Here is a 16,401-nt window from a genome sequence, read left to right as displayed (position 1 = left end):
TGTATGCCAGAGTGTTCCAGTTAACCATTGAACATGCACCCTTATCATTCCCATATAACAGAAAGAGACCTGGGCACAGAGAGACACAGCTCAGTAGCAATCAGCTGGCATTTGTAAAAGCAAGGCTTGAATGGACACTGCTCCCTCTTGTGACACTGTGCCCTTAACTACCAATTATGCTGCTCCTAGAGTCACACCAATCATCAGCTTTGCTCTGTATCAATGCTGGAACATGAGACAGTACAATGTGTTGTCTTTCTTAACAGCCATGTAATTGCAAAATAACTGGCAGTTGACCTCAGCAAGCACACTCAAGTTCTCCACTCAATAAGCATTTACACTTTAATGCTGGACAGTTAAAGTCAGTAAGCCACCCAAAACACTGTAATGACCTTCCTGCTTAACAGAAGTAGTCTGTGCTTTTCAGTCAAGTGACACAACAGTAGAAAGACACTAGTAAACTTTTAAAGTCAGGCTTAAAATTGAGGGAGTGTTATATACAAGCCCCCCCTGTTGTAAATTTTTTTTATCTCCATCTGGGATTTTTATTCTTCCTTTAATAACTTAATTTCCAGAAAAAAGACACATACAACCTTTATATTTACAATAAGCCTTAATCATCATATGACCTGGGCAGATATCTATCCTCTATGTTATTATGTCTATTTTGCAGTCAATAATTCCATTGTATAATTTGCCTTGTTTTGTCTAGACTACTCTTAACTCCAATTAGCCAACTCACATGGCCATTATTTTATGACTGTCCTAACTCATGGTGGCTTTCTCCTCTCTCTACCTTCTTCTACCCCTCATGGTTTTCCTCTAATCCCAAGCTGAGAACCCTAAACCCCACCTATGTCTCTTCTGCCCAGCTATTGGCAGCTGGCATCTTTATTTACTAATCAGAAATAAGCTTGGGGGCAAGGTCATGTAACATCACTTGGATGCAGACTCTCTTTGGGGCAATCAGGTCTTAAGGACCTGCACTTAGCATTACATGCAGAGCAAAAGGCCCAAACCTCAACAGTTCTCCTTTTTAGTTCAATAAAAGCCTCCTTTTCTCTCAGATATAAATTGAGTGCAATTATAACAATTATGAAAAGTATAATGTATACATTTATAATGTCTAATTCATTATATTTGGCAATTTAGATAAAGTATTTTATCATCTATTTTGGTGAGTTAGAATTTTGTATATAAATTAGTTATTATTTTAACATGTATTAGTATTCTAAAAACATCTTTTAAGACTTAGAATATCTTCTTAAATCCTAAACAACTTAAGTTAAATTGTGAGACTATAACTAACTCATCTTCAACTCCATCAGAGATTGAGAAGGAATAAATATTATTTGACTATGTCGGAAGTATAGGGACACATCTTCAAGAAATTATAGAAATGACAGAGATAGATTATCACCTGGACAGTCCCCAAATTGCTTATCATGTTGGAGCATCTACCTTCAGCCTTCTGGCCCAGACAGACCTTAAGTGAAGCAGGAATTATGAAGGACAACTTACCCTGTATTATCAGAGCCTAGCAATCAACTACTTTGTGTCTGTTTGTCCTTTGTGGACAGCTTTCTGTCTGCCTATAAAGTTAGAGCATTTCTTACCCAGTGGCTAGCTTTCCACAATTATAGCAACTCCACATAGATGTTATTGATGCTCATTTTCTTCTTTAAAGTGGAATGGAGTACTTCCAGAAGGAAATCTAATAGTCAAAAGATCCTTTAATAATGAAATGATTTTAAATGCCATATTCTGTGGATCTCTGATGCTTGTGAAGTCTATCTATCTATATATAGCATATGTGAATTGTTAAACATTACTTATTTTTAGTTATTTACTATTTGTATAAATTTGAAAATATGTTATTGCAATTTACTAAATTAGTATCTAATATGATCATGAGTGTGACTGTCTATTAACTTGCATTACTTAGTTATCCTAAATAGTTTGTTAAAAGAACTGGAATTCAACTTGTATTTTTAAATGTGTTGCATAGAGACAATGCCTATCTAAGAGTAAGATAATTAATCTTAAATTTTGTATCAATATACAAAGATTTGTACCAATGAAAACCTTAAACCTGTATCAATATATAAAATTCTGTATCAATGTAACAAAATATAAAGATCTCTATCAACGTAAGATTATTGCTATAAATGCTTTTGTTTAAGATTAGATTTAATAACCCAACCATATTTGTCTCATTCCTGATAATATTACTATATCTCCCCATTTTTTCCTTTCAACCCTCTTCCCTTTGCCCAAGAAAGAAGGATAGAGAAGAGGAAAGAAAAGATAGAAATCCCTGATTCTAAACTTCCGAATTTGTTTCTTTTCTGTCCAAGATCATAATTATTTTATAAATTATCCCCTAAAATGACAACATATCTATAATTTATAAAATAACAAAAACTGTACGTTCCAACTTAAGGGATTAAGATGATATTTTTTGTTTGTTTGTTTATATTTTTAATAATTGCTTTCTGCTGAATTGGGATAAAGAATTCCTATTTGGGGCCAAAAAGGTAATTGAAAAAAAATAGTTAAGTCAAAATAAAGCTAGCTGGCATGATTTGTGGTCCAGTCTTTATGTGTTGCTAAAGATCAGGGTTTAACTGAGGTCCTGACAGTCTGAAAGGCTGGATGGACCCTGGTCAGCAGGGATTTAGCAGACTTTCCTGAAGTTGTTCTTGAAGCAAGTCTCTGGAAAGAGCATCAGTTGAAACAGAATCAGGCAAGGAGCTGGAACAGTGGTCATCTCAGCATCCCTGAGGGTGAATCTTGTCAGGGCTGCCCTCCTGGTGTTTCATTCTGTAATATATAAACCTTAAAACCAATATTTAGTTCTATAAAGATATTTGTATGGAATGTAAAGAATGAATTTGTATTTCTTGTTTAAGTTGTGAACTACAACTGTCTTTCTTTATGAGTTAGTGTGATCATATACTCAAGCTACAGTGTACATTTGTATGCATGCTATATGAAAGGATGCCATGATGAAGTTAGAGGACTCTGTAGCTGACAAGATCCCTTGGCTATGCATAGTTTAAGTTTGGGCTAGAGACACTTTTCTGGCCCCGCCAGTTTCAGGACTATTCCTATGTAGAGGGATCAGCAAATCATGTTACCTGACTTGTTTGGTCTTTTTGATTTCTTTTTCTGCTGCAGCCAAGATCTTTAGGGGGCCTTCCTCTATCAAATTTGATCCTTACTACTTTGGAAGAAGTCCAAGGCCATTCTAAATTTCCTGTTAACACAAATACAGAGCCTCTCTCTAAAAATAGCATTTCCTTGGTCCAGCAACACAAAATCATCAAAAGTATAGATTTATTTAATTTAACAACCTCTTTTTAATTTAGGTTTGCTCTATTTTGTCCTCTCTCATAGAGGATTTGTAATTTCATTATAACCACTGAAGTTTATACCCATCTTTATACTGATAATTAAAATAATTTAAAATAATTATTATTATTTATTGACATAGGGTTTCTCTGTGTAGCCTGAACTAACTTGGAAATGTTCTGTACATTAGGCGGGCCTCAGACTCACAAGAAACCTATCTATCCTTGCCTTTTTGTCCTAAACATTGAGATCAAAGGCCTGGATTGATCCATTTATCCATGTATCCTAAAAACATTTATATTTTCATTTATTTCTCCCTTATTTGGAGATTAATATTTCTGTGGATAAATATACTTATATCCCCTTTCTCTTTATATAAAGTAAGTTAATATCCTTTTTATATTTAACTGTATTTAAATTTCATTCTATTTACTGTATAACCCTATTCTCAAGCCATCATGTATATGTCATGTGCTAGGCCAAGCAGTCCCAGTTTTCCCGTGGAGGCCACGTTGAAGGAAACCAGATGCCTAAGGTAGCGTGGACATCTTAATTTATTTAACTTTTTATAATTTTTTTGATTGCCGGAGGCATGCAGCCTTGCTTTTCGCTCTCTGAGCAAAAGGACTTTGCTTCATTGCTCAGCAGGGGTGTTTAACATCTGCTCATTAAAGCTGCATCTCCAAGACAGCATAGGGCAGCATTTGGGAAGACCCCAGTCTGAACTTTGAGATTTCCACTTAGTGTGTTGTTTCTTTTCGGTTTGTGGGGCACAGCTATGTCTTAGCTTACACTATACACACCGGAATTACGGGTGCCAAATTAGCATGTATTTTAGTCTTTGTCTGGAAGTCCACATGGTTTTGGGGGAAAACCACAAGGTTTGGAGAAAAACTGACTTTAGAAAGAAACCAATTTACTGAGAAGCTTGAGTTTTTTTATTTGGGAAGCTGAAATTAGTTTTTTAAAGTGAGTTTTTGCCCAACATTGGGCGGTAATATATTGTAAATTTTTAAAAATCTCAATCCCACACCATCTTCTGCGCAATCTCAGCTGAGGGCCGCACAGTGCCCAGAGGACTCTCCAGGCACCCTAGCACAGCTGGGACCTTGAGAGCACTGGTTAGTGAAATGCAACATCAGTTCTAAAATACTCAGAGGGTCTTGTGCTAGTAGGAACCGGGACAAAGGACCTGCCTGACCAGCGGCTGGGGTTCTTTCTGGTTGGTGCCACCCCTGCAGCATCTTTTGCATGATATCAGCTAAAGGCCCCCAAGGTCCCTAGAGGACTCTCCACACTGCAGGCACCCTAGCACAGCTGGGACCTTGAGATCATTGCCAGGAAACAGAGCTGACACCCAGACCCCTGGACACTTTCCCTGCCAGAGGAGAGTCGGTCTCCAGAGAGGACTCTGAACCCAGGAAGCAGGAGGTGGATCTGAGCTCCAGACCTCTGTGCATCCTCCCCTGCAAGAGGAGAGCTTGCCTACAGAGAGGGCTCTGACCACTGTGACACAGGAGAGAGTTGGTCTCCCAGGAGTGCTGACAGAGACTAAAGAATCACAGGAGGAACAAGCTCCAGCCAGAGACAGCTAGAACATCTAACACCAGAGGTTACCAGATGGCAAAAGGCAAACCAAAGAATCTTACTAACAGAAACCAAGACCACTGAGCAACATCAGAACCCAGTACGCCCACCATAGCAAGTCCTGGATACCCCAACACACCTGAAAAGCAAGATTTGGATCTAAAATCATATCTCATGATGCTGGGAGAGTATTTTAAGAAGGGCATTAATAACTCAGTTAAAGAAATACAGGAGACCACGGTGAAACAGGTAGAAGCCCTTAAAGAGGAAGCACAAAAATCTCTCAAGGAATTACAGGAAAACACTGCTAAACAGGTAGAAGACCTTAAAGAAGAAACACAGAATTCTCTTTAAGAATTACAGGAAAACACAATCAAACAGGTGATGGAATTGAACAAAACCATCCAAGATATAAAAATGGAAGTAGAAACAATGAAGAAAACTCAAAGGGAAATAACGCTGGAGATAAGAACCCTAGGAAAGAAATCAGGAACCATAGATGCGAGCATCACTAACAGAATACAAGAGATGGTTACTTCATAATTGTTGCACCTATAGGGTTGCAGATCTCTTTAGCTCCTTGGTTATTTTCTCTAGCTCCTCCATTGGGAGCCCTGTGATCCATCCAATAGCTGACTGTGAGCATCCACTTATGTGTTTGCTAGGCCCTGGCCTAGTCTTACAAGAGACAGCTATATCAGGGTCCTTTCAGCAAACGCTTGCTAGTGTATGCAATGGTGTCATCGTTTGGAGGCTAATTATGGGATGGATCCCTGGATATGGCAGTCTCACCTGAGGAATACCGAATGGCTGAGAAGCACCTGAAAAAAGGTTCAGCATCCTTAATCATCAGAGAAATGCAAATCAAAACAGAGAGATTCCATCTCACACCAGTCAGAATGGCTAAGATCAAAAATTCAGGTGACAGAAGATGCTGGCAAGGATGTGGAGAAAGAGGAACACTCCTCCATTGTTGGTGGGATTACAAGCTTGTACAACCACTCTGGAAATCAGTTTGGCAGTTCCTCAGAAAATTGGACATAGTACTACCGGAGGATCCCGCAATACCTCTTCTGGGCATATATCCAGAAGATGTCCCAACTGGTAAGAAGGACACATGCTCCACTATGTTCATAGCAGCCTTATTTATAATAGCCAGAAGCTGGAAAGAACCCAGATGCCCCTCAACAGAGGAATGGATACAAAAAATGTGGTACATTTACACAATGGAGTACTACTCAGCTATTAAAATGAATGAATTTATGAAATTCCTAGAATCTACTATCTATTAACTGTGGTCTCCAAGAGCCAAGGCACAGTCACAATCAAATCCAAACAAAACCAGATTTAAACTGTAAATAACTCAATGGCCAATGTCTGAGCTCTTCCAAAGGGCTTGGCCACTTCTCTGGCTTCATCTGCAGCACACACAGCCTGTCTTCTAAACTCAGGGAGGCTCCACTCCAATGCTGTTGTGCTCTCAATGTTCACTCTGTGGTACTAGCATCTCCAAAATGCTGGGCTACACTTGTGTAGCAGAACTACAGTTCTGCCACAGCTGAGCTGCTCTTTCATTAATAGCTTCATTTAGCCTCTCTTCCTGGTGCCAAGCCTCAACTTCTTTGCATGACCCCTGCAGTCCTGGACCTTAACCTGCCACTGAGGTTGCAGCTTCACACATTGACCTCTTCTTACCTTTCATGTCTCAAGCCTCAGCTGCTGTTGATGACCCCTTCCTGCCTTCGAAACCAGTATCACTTGGAAGACTCTATACACAACCATTCATTGTCCCAGCAAGCAAAGGTTTTACTTAAGTGGTTCTGGTCTCTTGTTAATCACAGTTGATTCTCCAAAATCAAAAGTGAATTGGGAAAGAAAGGATTTATTTGACAGTACTCTTGTACATCATAATTCATCATCAAGGGAAGTCACAGCAGGAATTCAAACAGAGCTGGAGACTGGAGATAGGAGCTGATACAGAAGCTATGGAGGGGTGCTGCTTATTGACTTACTCCCGCTGGCTTGCTCCACCTGCTTTTTTATAGAACCCGGGGATCCACCCACAATGGAATATGGGCCCTAGTCCCACATCAATTAAGAATATGCACTACAGGCTTGCCTGCAACCTGATTTTAGGAAGGCATTTTCTCATTTAAGGTTCCTTCCTTTAAATGGCTTTGCCTGTGTCAACTTGATGTAAAATTAGCCAACATATAAAGAAAAAATGATTTAAAAAATAGAAGTGAAATTATTAGTCAAGGGAGAAAAAGTAACATTTCCATCAGAGTCTAGAGAACGGTCCTGTCCCTCCCCAGAGCTAACACCGTAAATACATGTGGATTCCAGGTGTGCTGCAGGTTATAGTTTTTCAATTATTTTACTAGAAATTTTCTTTATTTACATTTCAAATACTATCCCAAAAGTCTCTTATACCCCCACCACCACCCTACTCCTCTACCCACCCACTCCCACTTCTGGGCTCTGGCATTCCCCTGAACTGGGTTATGCAAAGTTTGCAAGACCAAGGGGCCACTCTTCCCAATGATGGCCTACTAGGCCCTCCTCTGCTACGTATGCAGTTAGAGACACGAGCTCTGGGGGATACTGGTTAATTCATACTGTTGTTCCACTTATAGGGTTGCAGACCCCTTCAGCTCCTTGGGTACTTTCTCTAGCTCCTCCATTGGGGGCCCTGTGTTCCATCCAATAGCTGACTGTGAGCATCCACTTCTGTGTTTGCTAGACCCCGGCATAGCCTCAGAAGAGACAGCTATATCAGGGCCCTTTCAGCAAAATCTTGCTGGCATATGCAATAGTGTCTGCATTTGGTGGCTGATTATGGGATGGATCCCCAGGTGGGGCAGTCTCTGGATGGTTCATCCTTTCCTCTCAGCTCCAAACTTTGTCTCTATAATTCCTTCCATGGGTATTTTGTTCCCTATTCTAAAGATGAATGACGTATCCAAGTGTTGGTCTTCATTCTTCTTGATTTTCTTGTGTTTTGCAAATTGTATCTTGGGTATTCTAAGTTTTTGGGCTAATATCCACTTATCAGTGAATGCATATCAAGTGACTTCTTTTGTGATTGGGTTACCTCACTCAGGATGATATCCTCCAGATACATACAATTGCCCAAGGATTTCATAAATTCATTGTTTTTAATAGCTGAGTAGTACTCCATTGTGTAAATGTACAACATTTTCTGTAGTCATTCCTCTGTTGAGGGGCATCTGGGTTCTTTCCAGCTTCTGGCTATTATAAATAAGGCTGCTATGAACATAGTGGAGCATGTGTCCTTATTACCAGTTGGAACATCTTCTGGGTATATGCCCAGGAGAAGTATTGCTGGATCCTGAGGTAGTACTATGTCCAATTTTCTGAGGAACTGGCAGACTGATTGCCAGAGTGGTTGTACAAGCTTGTAATCCCACCAACAATGGAGGAGTGTTCCTCTTTCTCCACATCCTCACCACCCCCTGCTGTCACCTGAATTTTTGATCTTAGCCATTCTGACTGGTGTGAGGTTGAATCTCAGGGTTGTTTTGCTTTGCATTTCCCTGGAGATTAAGGATGTTGAACATTTTCTTCAGGTGCTTCTCAGCCATTCTGTATTCCTCAGGTGAGAATTCTTTGTTTAGCTCTGAGCCCCATTTTTTAATGGGGTTATTTGACTTTCTGGAGTCCATCTTCTTGAGCTCTTTGCATATATTAGATATTAGTCCCCTATCAGATTTAGGATTGGTAAAGATCCTTTCCCAATCTGTTGTGGCCTTTTTGTCTTATTGACAGTGTCTTTTGCCTTACAGAAGCTTTGCAATTTTATGAGGTCCCATTTGTCAATTCTCGATCTTACACCACAAGCCTGTTCTGTTCAGGAATTTTCCCCTGTACCCATAGCTTTGAAGCTTTTCCCCACTTTCTCCTCCATAAGTTTCAGTGTCTCTGGTTTTATGTGGAGTTCCTTGATCTATGAAGACTAGATCTTAGTACATGAAGATAAGAATGGATCAATTCTCATTTTTCTACATGATAATTGCCAGTTGTGCCAGCACCATTTGTTGAAAATGCTGTCTTTTTTCCACTGGATGGATTTAGCTCCTTTGTCAAACATCAAGTGACCATAGGTGTGTGGTTTCATTTCTGGGTCTTCAATTCTATTCCATTGATCTGCCTGTGTGTCTCTGTACCAGTACCATGCAGTTTTTATCACAATTGCTCTGTAGTACAGCTTGAGGTCAGGCATGGTGATTCCATCATTGAGAAGAGTTTTTGCTATCCTAGTTTTTTTTGTTATTCCAGATGAATTTGCAAATTGCCCTTTCTAATTCTTTGAAGAATTGAGTTGGAATTTTGATGGGGATTACACTGATTCTGTAGATTGCTTTCGACAAGATAGCCATTTTTACTATATTGATCCTGCCAATCCTTGAGCATGGGAGATCTTTCCATCTTCTGAGATCTTCTTTGATTTCTTTCTTCAGAGACTTGAAGTTCTTATCATGCATATCTTTCACTTCCTAAGTTAGAGTCACACCAAGGTATTTTATATTATTTGTGACCATTGAGAAGGGTGTCGTTTCCCTAATTTCTTTATCATCCTGTTTATCCTTTGTGTAGAGAAAGGCCACTGATTTGTTTGATCTAATTTTATATTCAGCACTGAAGCTGTTTCTCAGGTTTAGGGTTTCTATGGTGGAATTTTTAGGATCACTTATATATACTATCGTATCATCAGTAAATAGTGATATTTTGACTTCTTCCTTTCCAATTTGTATCCCCTTGACCTCCTTTTGTTGTCTAATTGCTCTGGCTAACACTTCAAGTACTATACTGAATAGGTAAGGAGAAAGTGGCCAGCCTTGTCTAGTCCCTGATTTTAGTGGGATTGCTTTGAATTTCTCTCCATTTAGTTTGATGTTGGCTACTGGTTTTCTGTATATTGCTTTTATCATGTTTAGGTATGGGCCTTCAATTCTTGATCTTTCTATGACTTTTATTATGAAGGTGGTTGTATTTTGTCAGATGCTTTCTCAGCATCTAAGGAGATGAGCATGTGATTTTTTTGTCTTTGAGTTTGTTCATACAGTGGATTACATTGATGGATTTCCATATATTAAACCATTTCTTCATCCCTGAAATGAAACCTACCTGGTCATGATGGATGATTGTTTTGATGTGTTCTTGGATTCAGTTTGCGAGGATTTTATTGAGTATTTTTGCATCGATATTCATAAGGGAAATTGGTCTGAAGTTTTCTGTTTTTGTTGGATCTTTGTGTGGTTTAGGTATCATTATAACTGTTGTTTCATAGAATGAATTGGGTAGAGTATCTTCTCTTTCTATTTTGTGGAATAGTTTGAGGAGAACTGGAATTAGGTCTTCTTTGAAGGTCTGATAGAACTCCCCACTAAACCCATCTGGTCCTGGGCTTTTTTTTTTTTTAATGGTTGGGAGCCTATTAATGACTGCTTCTATTTCTTTAGGGGAAATAGGACTGTTTAGATCGTTAATCTGATCCTGATTTAACTTTGATACCTGCTATCTGTCTAGGAAATTGTCCCTTTCATCCAGGTTTTCCAGTTTTGTTGAGTATAGCCTTTTGTAGAAGGATCTGATGGTGTTTTGGATTTCCTCAGGATCTGTTTTTATGTTTCCCTTTTCATTTCTGATTTTGTTAATTAGGATTATTTCCCTGTGCCCTCTAGTTAGTCTGGCTAAGGATTTATCTATCCTGTTGATTTTCTCACAGAACCAGCTCCTGGTTTGGTTGATTTTTTTGAATAGTTGTTTTTGTTTCCACTTGGTTGATTTCAGCCTTAAATTTGATTATTTCCTGCTGTCTACTCCTCTTGGGTGAATTTGCTTCCTTTTGTTTTAGAGCTTTTAGGTGTGCTGTCAGGGGTATCCAAGACTTGCTGTTTCAATATTTTACTTCACAATGGTGAAGTAAATATTTTCAATATTAAGTTTCAATATTTTACTTCACAATGGTGAGCATTCTGGGTTTTGATGATGCCCAGTTTTCTTTTTTTCTGTTAGTAAGATTCTTACGTTTGTCTTTCGCCATCTGGTAATCTCTGGTGTTAGTTGTTTTAGCTGTCTCTGGCTGGAGCTTGTTCATCCTGTGAATCTGTTAGCCTCTGTCAGCACTCCTGGGAGTCCAACTCTCTCTTGAGTCTCAGTGGTCAGAGTACTCTCTGCAGTTAATCTCACCTCTTGCAGATATGCCTCCTGGCTTGTCTTAATGTCTTTCAATGAGTATACTGTATAGGTTCTTTTGGTTGTCCTGACTCACACTCTTTCCTTTTACAGTGCTATAAGTACATCATACAGTGCCTGGTGTTGTTTAACAGCTGGCCTCTAAACGAAACTCAGCTGACATTTGTTCAAGCACTAAAAGACATGGAGAAAATGGATATCAAAGGTATGTCAGCTTAAATACTTTAAAAGCATTTATTTTATTTCCAGTGTATTGGTACTTTGCCTGCATGTATGTATGTACACCATGTACATGTGTGGTGCCTGTGGAGTTCTAAAGAGGTCATTGAATCTCTTGAGATTGGAGTTGCAGTCAATTGTGTGTCTCCTGTGGTTACTTGGAACAGAACTCTAGTCCTCTGCAATAGCAACCGTGTTCTAATACTGTGCCATCTATCCAGCCCCATGCCATAATTATTACTCATGCCACTTATAGTCTAAATACTAAAAAGTAAGTTGATCACAAAATTCTAAAATGGTATTGCTCATAACCTATAGCCTCTCATATTTTCTGTCATATTAAGTTTCAATATTTTACTTCATAATTTATGAAAAATAAAAATATTTCATCACTAAGGCCCTGTATAAACATGTTTCATGTATTTAGCCAAACTTATGTACTGATGATAGTTGTAACTTTTCAAAAAATATAGATGACTTTTTTGATTATAAAATTTTATTTCTCATAGTTGTTAGGGAAGAATAACAATGAAGTTAGACCCTGAAAGTACATAGGACTCAGGAGGTAGATGCAGGTGGATTTCTGTGAGTTCAAGGCCATTGTGGTCTCCAAAACTATAGCAATCCATGGTTGCATAGTGAGATATTCTCTCAAAAATATGTCATGCTGGATTGGATAGAAGGCTCAGAAGCTAAGAGCACCAACTACTCAACACAAACTCACCTACTTCAACTTTTGAATATGGAGGTCAGAGAGCACCCGTGGGAGGTCCTTCTCTCTTGAATCACTTTATGATTTGATGTCAAACTTTATATCCTTTTATCCCAGAATTAAAACAAAACCAAACTGAAACAAAGAAATAAACCAAGATTAAAAAACCAAACAAGAATTTCAGGTCTAACATATAGATATAGAGGCATATCTGAACTGGGATCTTTCTCCCTTCCCTTCCCTTCCCTTCCCTTCCCTTCCCTTCCCTTCCCTTCCCTTCCCTTCCCTTCCCTTCCCTTCCCTTCCCTTCCCTTCCCTTCCCTTCCCTTCCCTTCCCTTCCCTTCCCTTCCCTTCCCTTCCCTTCCCTTCCCTTCCCTTCCCTTCCCTTCCCTTCCCTTCCCTTCCCTTCCCTTCCCTTCCCTTCCCTTCCCTTCCCTTCCCTTCCCTTCCCTTCCCTTCCCTTCCCTTCCCTTCCCTTCCCTTCCCTTCCCTTCCCTTCCCTTCCCTTCCCTTCCCTTCCCTTCCCTTCCCTTTCCTTCTCTCCCTACTTTCTTCTTTCTCTTCCTTTTTTCTTTTCCTTCCTTCCTTCCTTCCCCCTCTCTCTTTCTCTCTTCTTTCTTTCTTTCTTTCTTTCTTTCTTTCTTTCTTTCTTTCTTTCTTTCTTTCTTTCTTTCTTTCTTTCTATCCAGATTGCAGCCCCCTTCCCTCCTCTCTTCCCAGTCCTGCCCTCCAACTCTCTCCCTCCAGCTTCCCCTCCCCTTCTCTGAAAAGGAAGCTCTCCACCTCCTATGGGTACCAACCCACCCTGGCACATCAAACCGCAGCAGAACTAGGCTCATCCTCTCTCACTTAGGCCAGACAAGGCAGCCCAGCTAGGGGCATGGGATTCAAAGGCAGGCAACAGAGTTAGAGTCAACCTCTGCTCCACTTATTAGGACACCCACGTGGAGACCATACCATCCATCTGCTACATATGTGTAGGTGGTCTCGGTCCAGCCCACACATGTTCTTTTATTGTTAGTTCAGTCTCTGTGAGCCCCCATGGCCCTGACCCTGGGTATTTCTGCTACTGTTTATAGGAACTGTGGCTTCATGCTATTGTAAGACAATAGTGCCACCTTCTGTTTATTTTAGTACCCACAGTTCACTAAAGCAGCTGGCTATACAGTATAACAGCTAACCTATACAGCTAACCTATACAGGATACTAAAGCAGCTGGCTTACTCACCTAAGGAAATAGACAGGAAGATAGTGATCTGGAAGTTCTCAGTGGCATATGCCTTCAGATTTGCAACGCTGTCATTCTAAACTCCTGTTGTCAAAATTCTGCCTCCTTATGTTGATAATCAAGGCCTTTGATTTCTAATTTATTTATTAAAACATATATAATTTCAATCTTTATCAAAAATGCTTGCTTTAGGGGATCAGGTCATAAAGTGCTTACTGGGATCTTTTTTTTTTTTTTTGGTAAAGAGAGAACTACACGATGAATCATTGTGAATATAAGTCAAAAAGTCTTTGATGACACAAAATATTTCATGTTACATATTAATATACTTAAAATGCTTACATAAAATAAACATTTTAAGATATATTACAAAACAAACATATATATATTTATTACATATATGTGCATATGTATGTATGATATATATATATATATATATATATATATATATATATATATATATACCAATATATATATTTGGTCTTTACTTACAAGAAAGTGAGTCTCTTATCAAACAAGTACCTTGCCCTAAACAAATTTAGAAATTACAAGAACGTTCAAACACCAACTAGATTTCAGTTTCAGGAGATACAGATCAAAGCATTGACTTAATCATAAAACTAAACTTGCATTTCTATCTCTATGGAGGTTTCTTCATCTACAGAAGGTTCCCCTCTGCTGTGCACTGGGTAGAACAAAAACCCAAAGGAACTCACAGGAGAGGCTTGTAACCCTCTTGTCATCAGCAGGTACTCTCACTCAACCCTTCTCCACCAGGGGTGCAGGTTCAGTCTTCCAGGGCTTTCTAATTACATACACATACATGAGACACATCCTCCATAACTTTTGAATCAGTAGGATGTTTTCCATTCCATATCTTATTCTGATACATGCTTACCAATGCACGCAGATTTCTTGCAAGCCTCAAACAGTAAAGTAAGCAACCCGATGACTGTATCCCATGAATTAGTCGATTTAAAACACACAGCATGAATACAAAGTTTTACTTTTTATCAGCACTCAGAGGAGAGACTAATATAAGAGCAAATGTCTTTGTATATTAATGACATTAAGTTGGTATTAATTTAAGCTTATTATAAAAAGACATTTTAATTATAATCTTACTCAGAGACATGAAGAAGAAAATGAAAATGCACAGAAAAAAAAAACCTGAGAGAGTTAAAATTCTTCAGTAGCGAGTATGGTTTTGAAGCAAGAGAAGGTAGTAACAGAAGATTAGAGGAACAAAAATGATATGAAATATGTAGTAAAATAAATATCAAAATACCAGACATAAATCCTTCCTTTTGGGCAATGATATTTAATGCAAATTAAGTGTGCTTTACAACATATTCATGATGTAACTACATATGTTCATAAGAGGGACATACTTTAATTTCAAAGATATAAACAGTTTTATGACAAAAGGAAGGAACACACATTACAAAGAGTAGCCCAGAATAGTCATACTATGTATGTACTATAGCTTGGAATGGTCATGCTCTTGTCAAAAATATATTTTAAAAGCCAAAACAGGTGCATGAGTTATTTTGTAATGCTGAAGAGACCACATATTCATAAAACAAAACCATTATAAACATCTGAATCTAACACCAGTTTTAAATGCATGAAGCAAATGCTAGTATTGAAAGAAAAAATGGCTAACTCTACAACTAGTGGGAAATTTCATTACTGCACTTTACATAGTATAAGGAAACAAACAGAATCCATGATGATATAATGCTTGAATAACATGGAGAACAACCTGCCCTAAGAGAAGAATTCTCTGCTCCAAACTTCCAGAACACACAAACCTCACAAACCCTATAGAACATCAGGAGGACGACAGCTGATGAAGCAATACCTGGAATCCAAACAGCTGGGCAGGGAGAGAAATTGGGGAGCTATGCTTTCTGATCACAATGGAAGAAACTAGAAACTAGTAGGAAATGAATGTGGAGACTTCATAGATGTGTAAAAAGCAACCTGATGTAATTGACTACATTTTAAAAGTAACCTGGTGGCTCAGTGACTAAATAGTACTTAACTGCCTTACAGAGAGCAAGGGCTCAGTTCCCAACACCTACATGGTGGACCACAACTCGAGCTTCATGGGAATCTTCTGGTGCCTGAAATGCTGCACATTTATGCACACACAATAAGTAACCTTTTTCTTAAAAAAGCAAACTGAAAAGATAAAGAAAGGAAAGAAAACAAATTGCAACTCAAAAGAAAGGAAATAGTACAGGTTAGAGCAGAGATGAATGAATTGTAACAGTCAGCTTAACAGTGCTATGAGGAGACAAAAGGCCCCCCTCACAAGGCAAGCATGGTGTTAGTGATCTGATGGTTGCATAACTTTAATATTCTAAAGCCCACTACTTTATATATACCAATATTAAGTTTATACTGTATTACCTATGTTCCAATTATTAAAAATCTTAACCAGTTCTTATGAAATTTTTTTTTTAACAAGGAGAGAAATCCAATCTCTTTAGATGAAGCATCTTTCTTGGGTGCTCTTTCTACTGGAAGAGTTCTCGTTAGCGTGCCAGATCTCACTGGTTTCCTTTCTCATGTCTATTTAGCTCAAGTAGAGAAACATGAAGAACCAGCTCCCATGGGAAGCCCAGATTTCCATGCAGTCAGTGAAGGGCAGAAATCTGTAGGAATGCCCAAAACAACCCGGAAAGGCAAGGAGAAGTCTGCCGAGAAAGAAAAGTTAGCTAAGGAAAAGCAAGCTCCTCGATTTGAACCTCAGGTGGGTGCACACACGATAGATAGATAGATAGATAGATAGATAGATAGATAGATAGATAGATAGATAGATAGATAGATAGATAGATAGATAGATAGATAACCTCCTTAGAACAGAGCTGGTGGCACTTCCCAAATGGAAAGTGTGTGTGTGTGTGGGGGGGAGTTAGCAACAGGAAGCAAGGAGGACTCCAGAAGTGAATGAGGGATCGTGTCCACTTGCATTTAAAGATCTCTTGTGCCTGTGGGAGTATCATGAAGTATTTGCAAGTTTGAGTATATCCTCAGATTCATCTGTTAGCACTTTGACAGTTCTATTTCTGT

General features: G+C 38.9%; 1 protein-coding gene across 6 annotated transcripts in view; it reads left to right on the top strand.

Moving 5' to 3' along the window:
- Adgb (androglobin) overlaps positions 1 to 16,401 on the top strand; it is a 141,392-nt gene that overhangs the window by 109,549 nt on the left and 15,442 nt on the right. For 4 of the 6 annotated variants that reach the window (XM_021175285.2, XM_021175286.2, XM_021175284.2 and 1 more), the window contains 3 exons: positions 3,833 to 3,889; positions 11,254 to 11,365; positions 15,909 to 16,081. In XM_021175285.2, the coding sequence (XP_021030944.1) occupies positions 3,833 to 3,889; positions 11,254 to 11,365; positions 15,909 to 16,081 (342 nt within the window). The remainder of the gene's footprint in view (positions 1 to 3,832; positions 3,890 to 11,253; positions 11,366 to 15,908; positions 16,082 to 16,401) is intronic. The other 2 variants (XM_085842628.1, XM_085842629.1) reach the window with 1 other exon arrangement.

This window comes from Mus caroli, unplaced genomic scaffold, assembly GCF_978045245.1.
Source record: "Mus caroli unplaced genomic scaffold, Mus_caroli_1 scaffold_9, whole genome shotgun sequence".
Classification (NCBI taxonomy): Eukaryota; Metazoa; Chordata; class Mammalia; order Rodentia; family Muridae; genus Mus; species Mus caroli.
The sequence above is the reverse complement of the archived record's forward strand: the minus strand, read 5'-3'. Positions and strand labels throughout refer to the sequence as shown.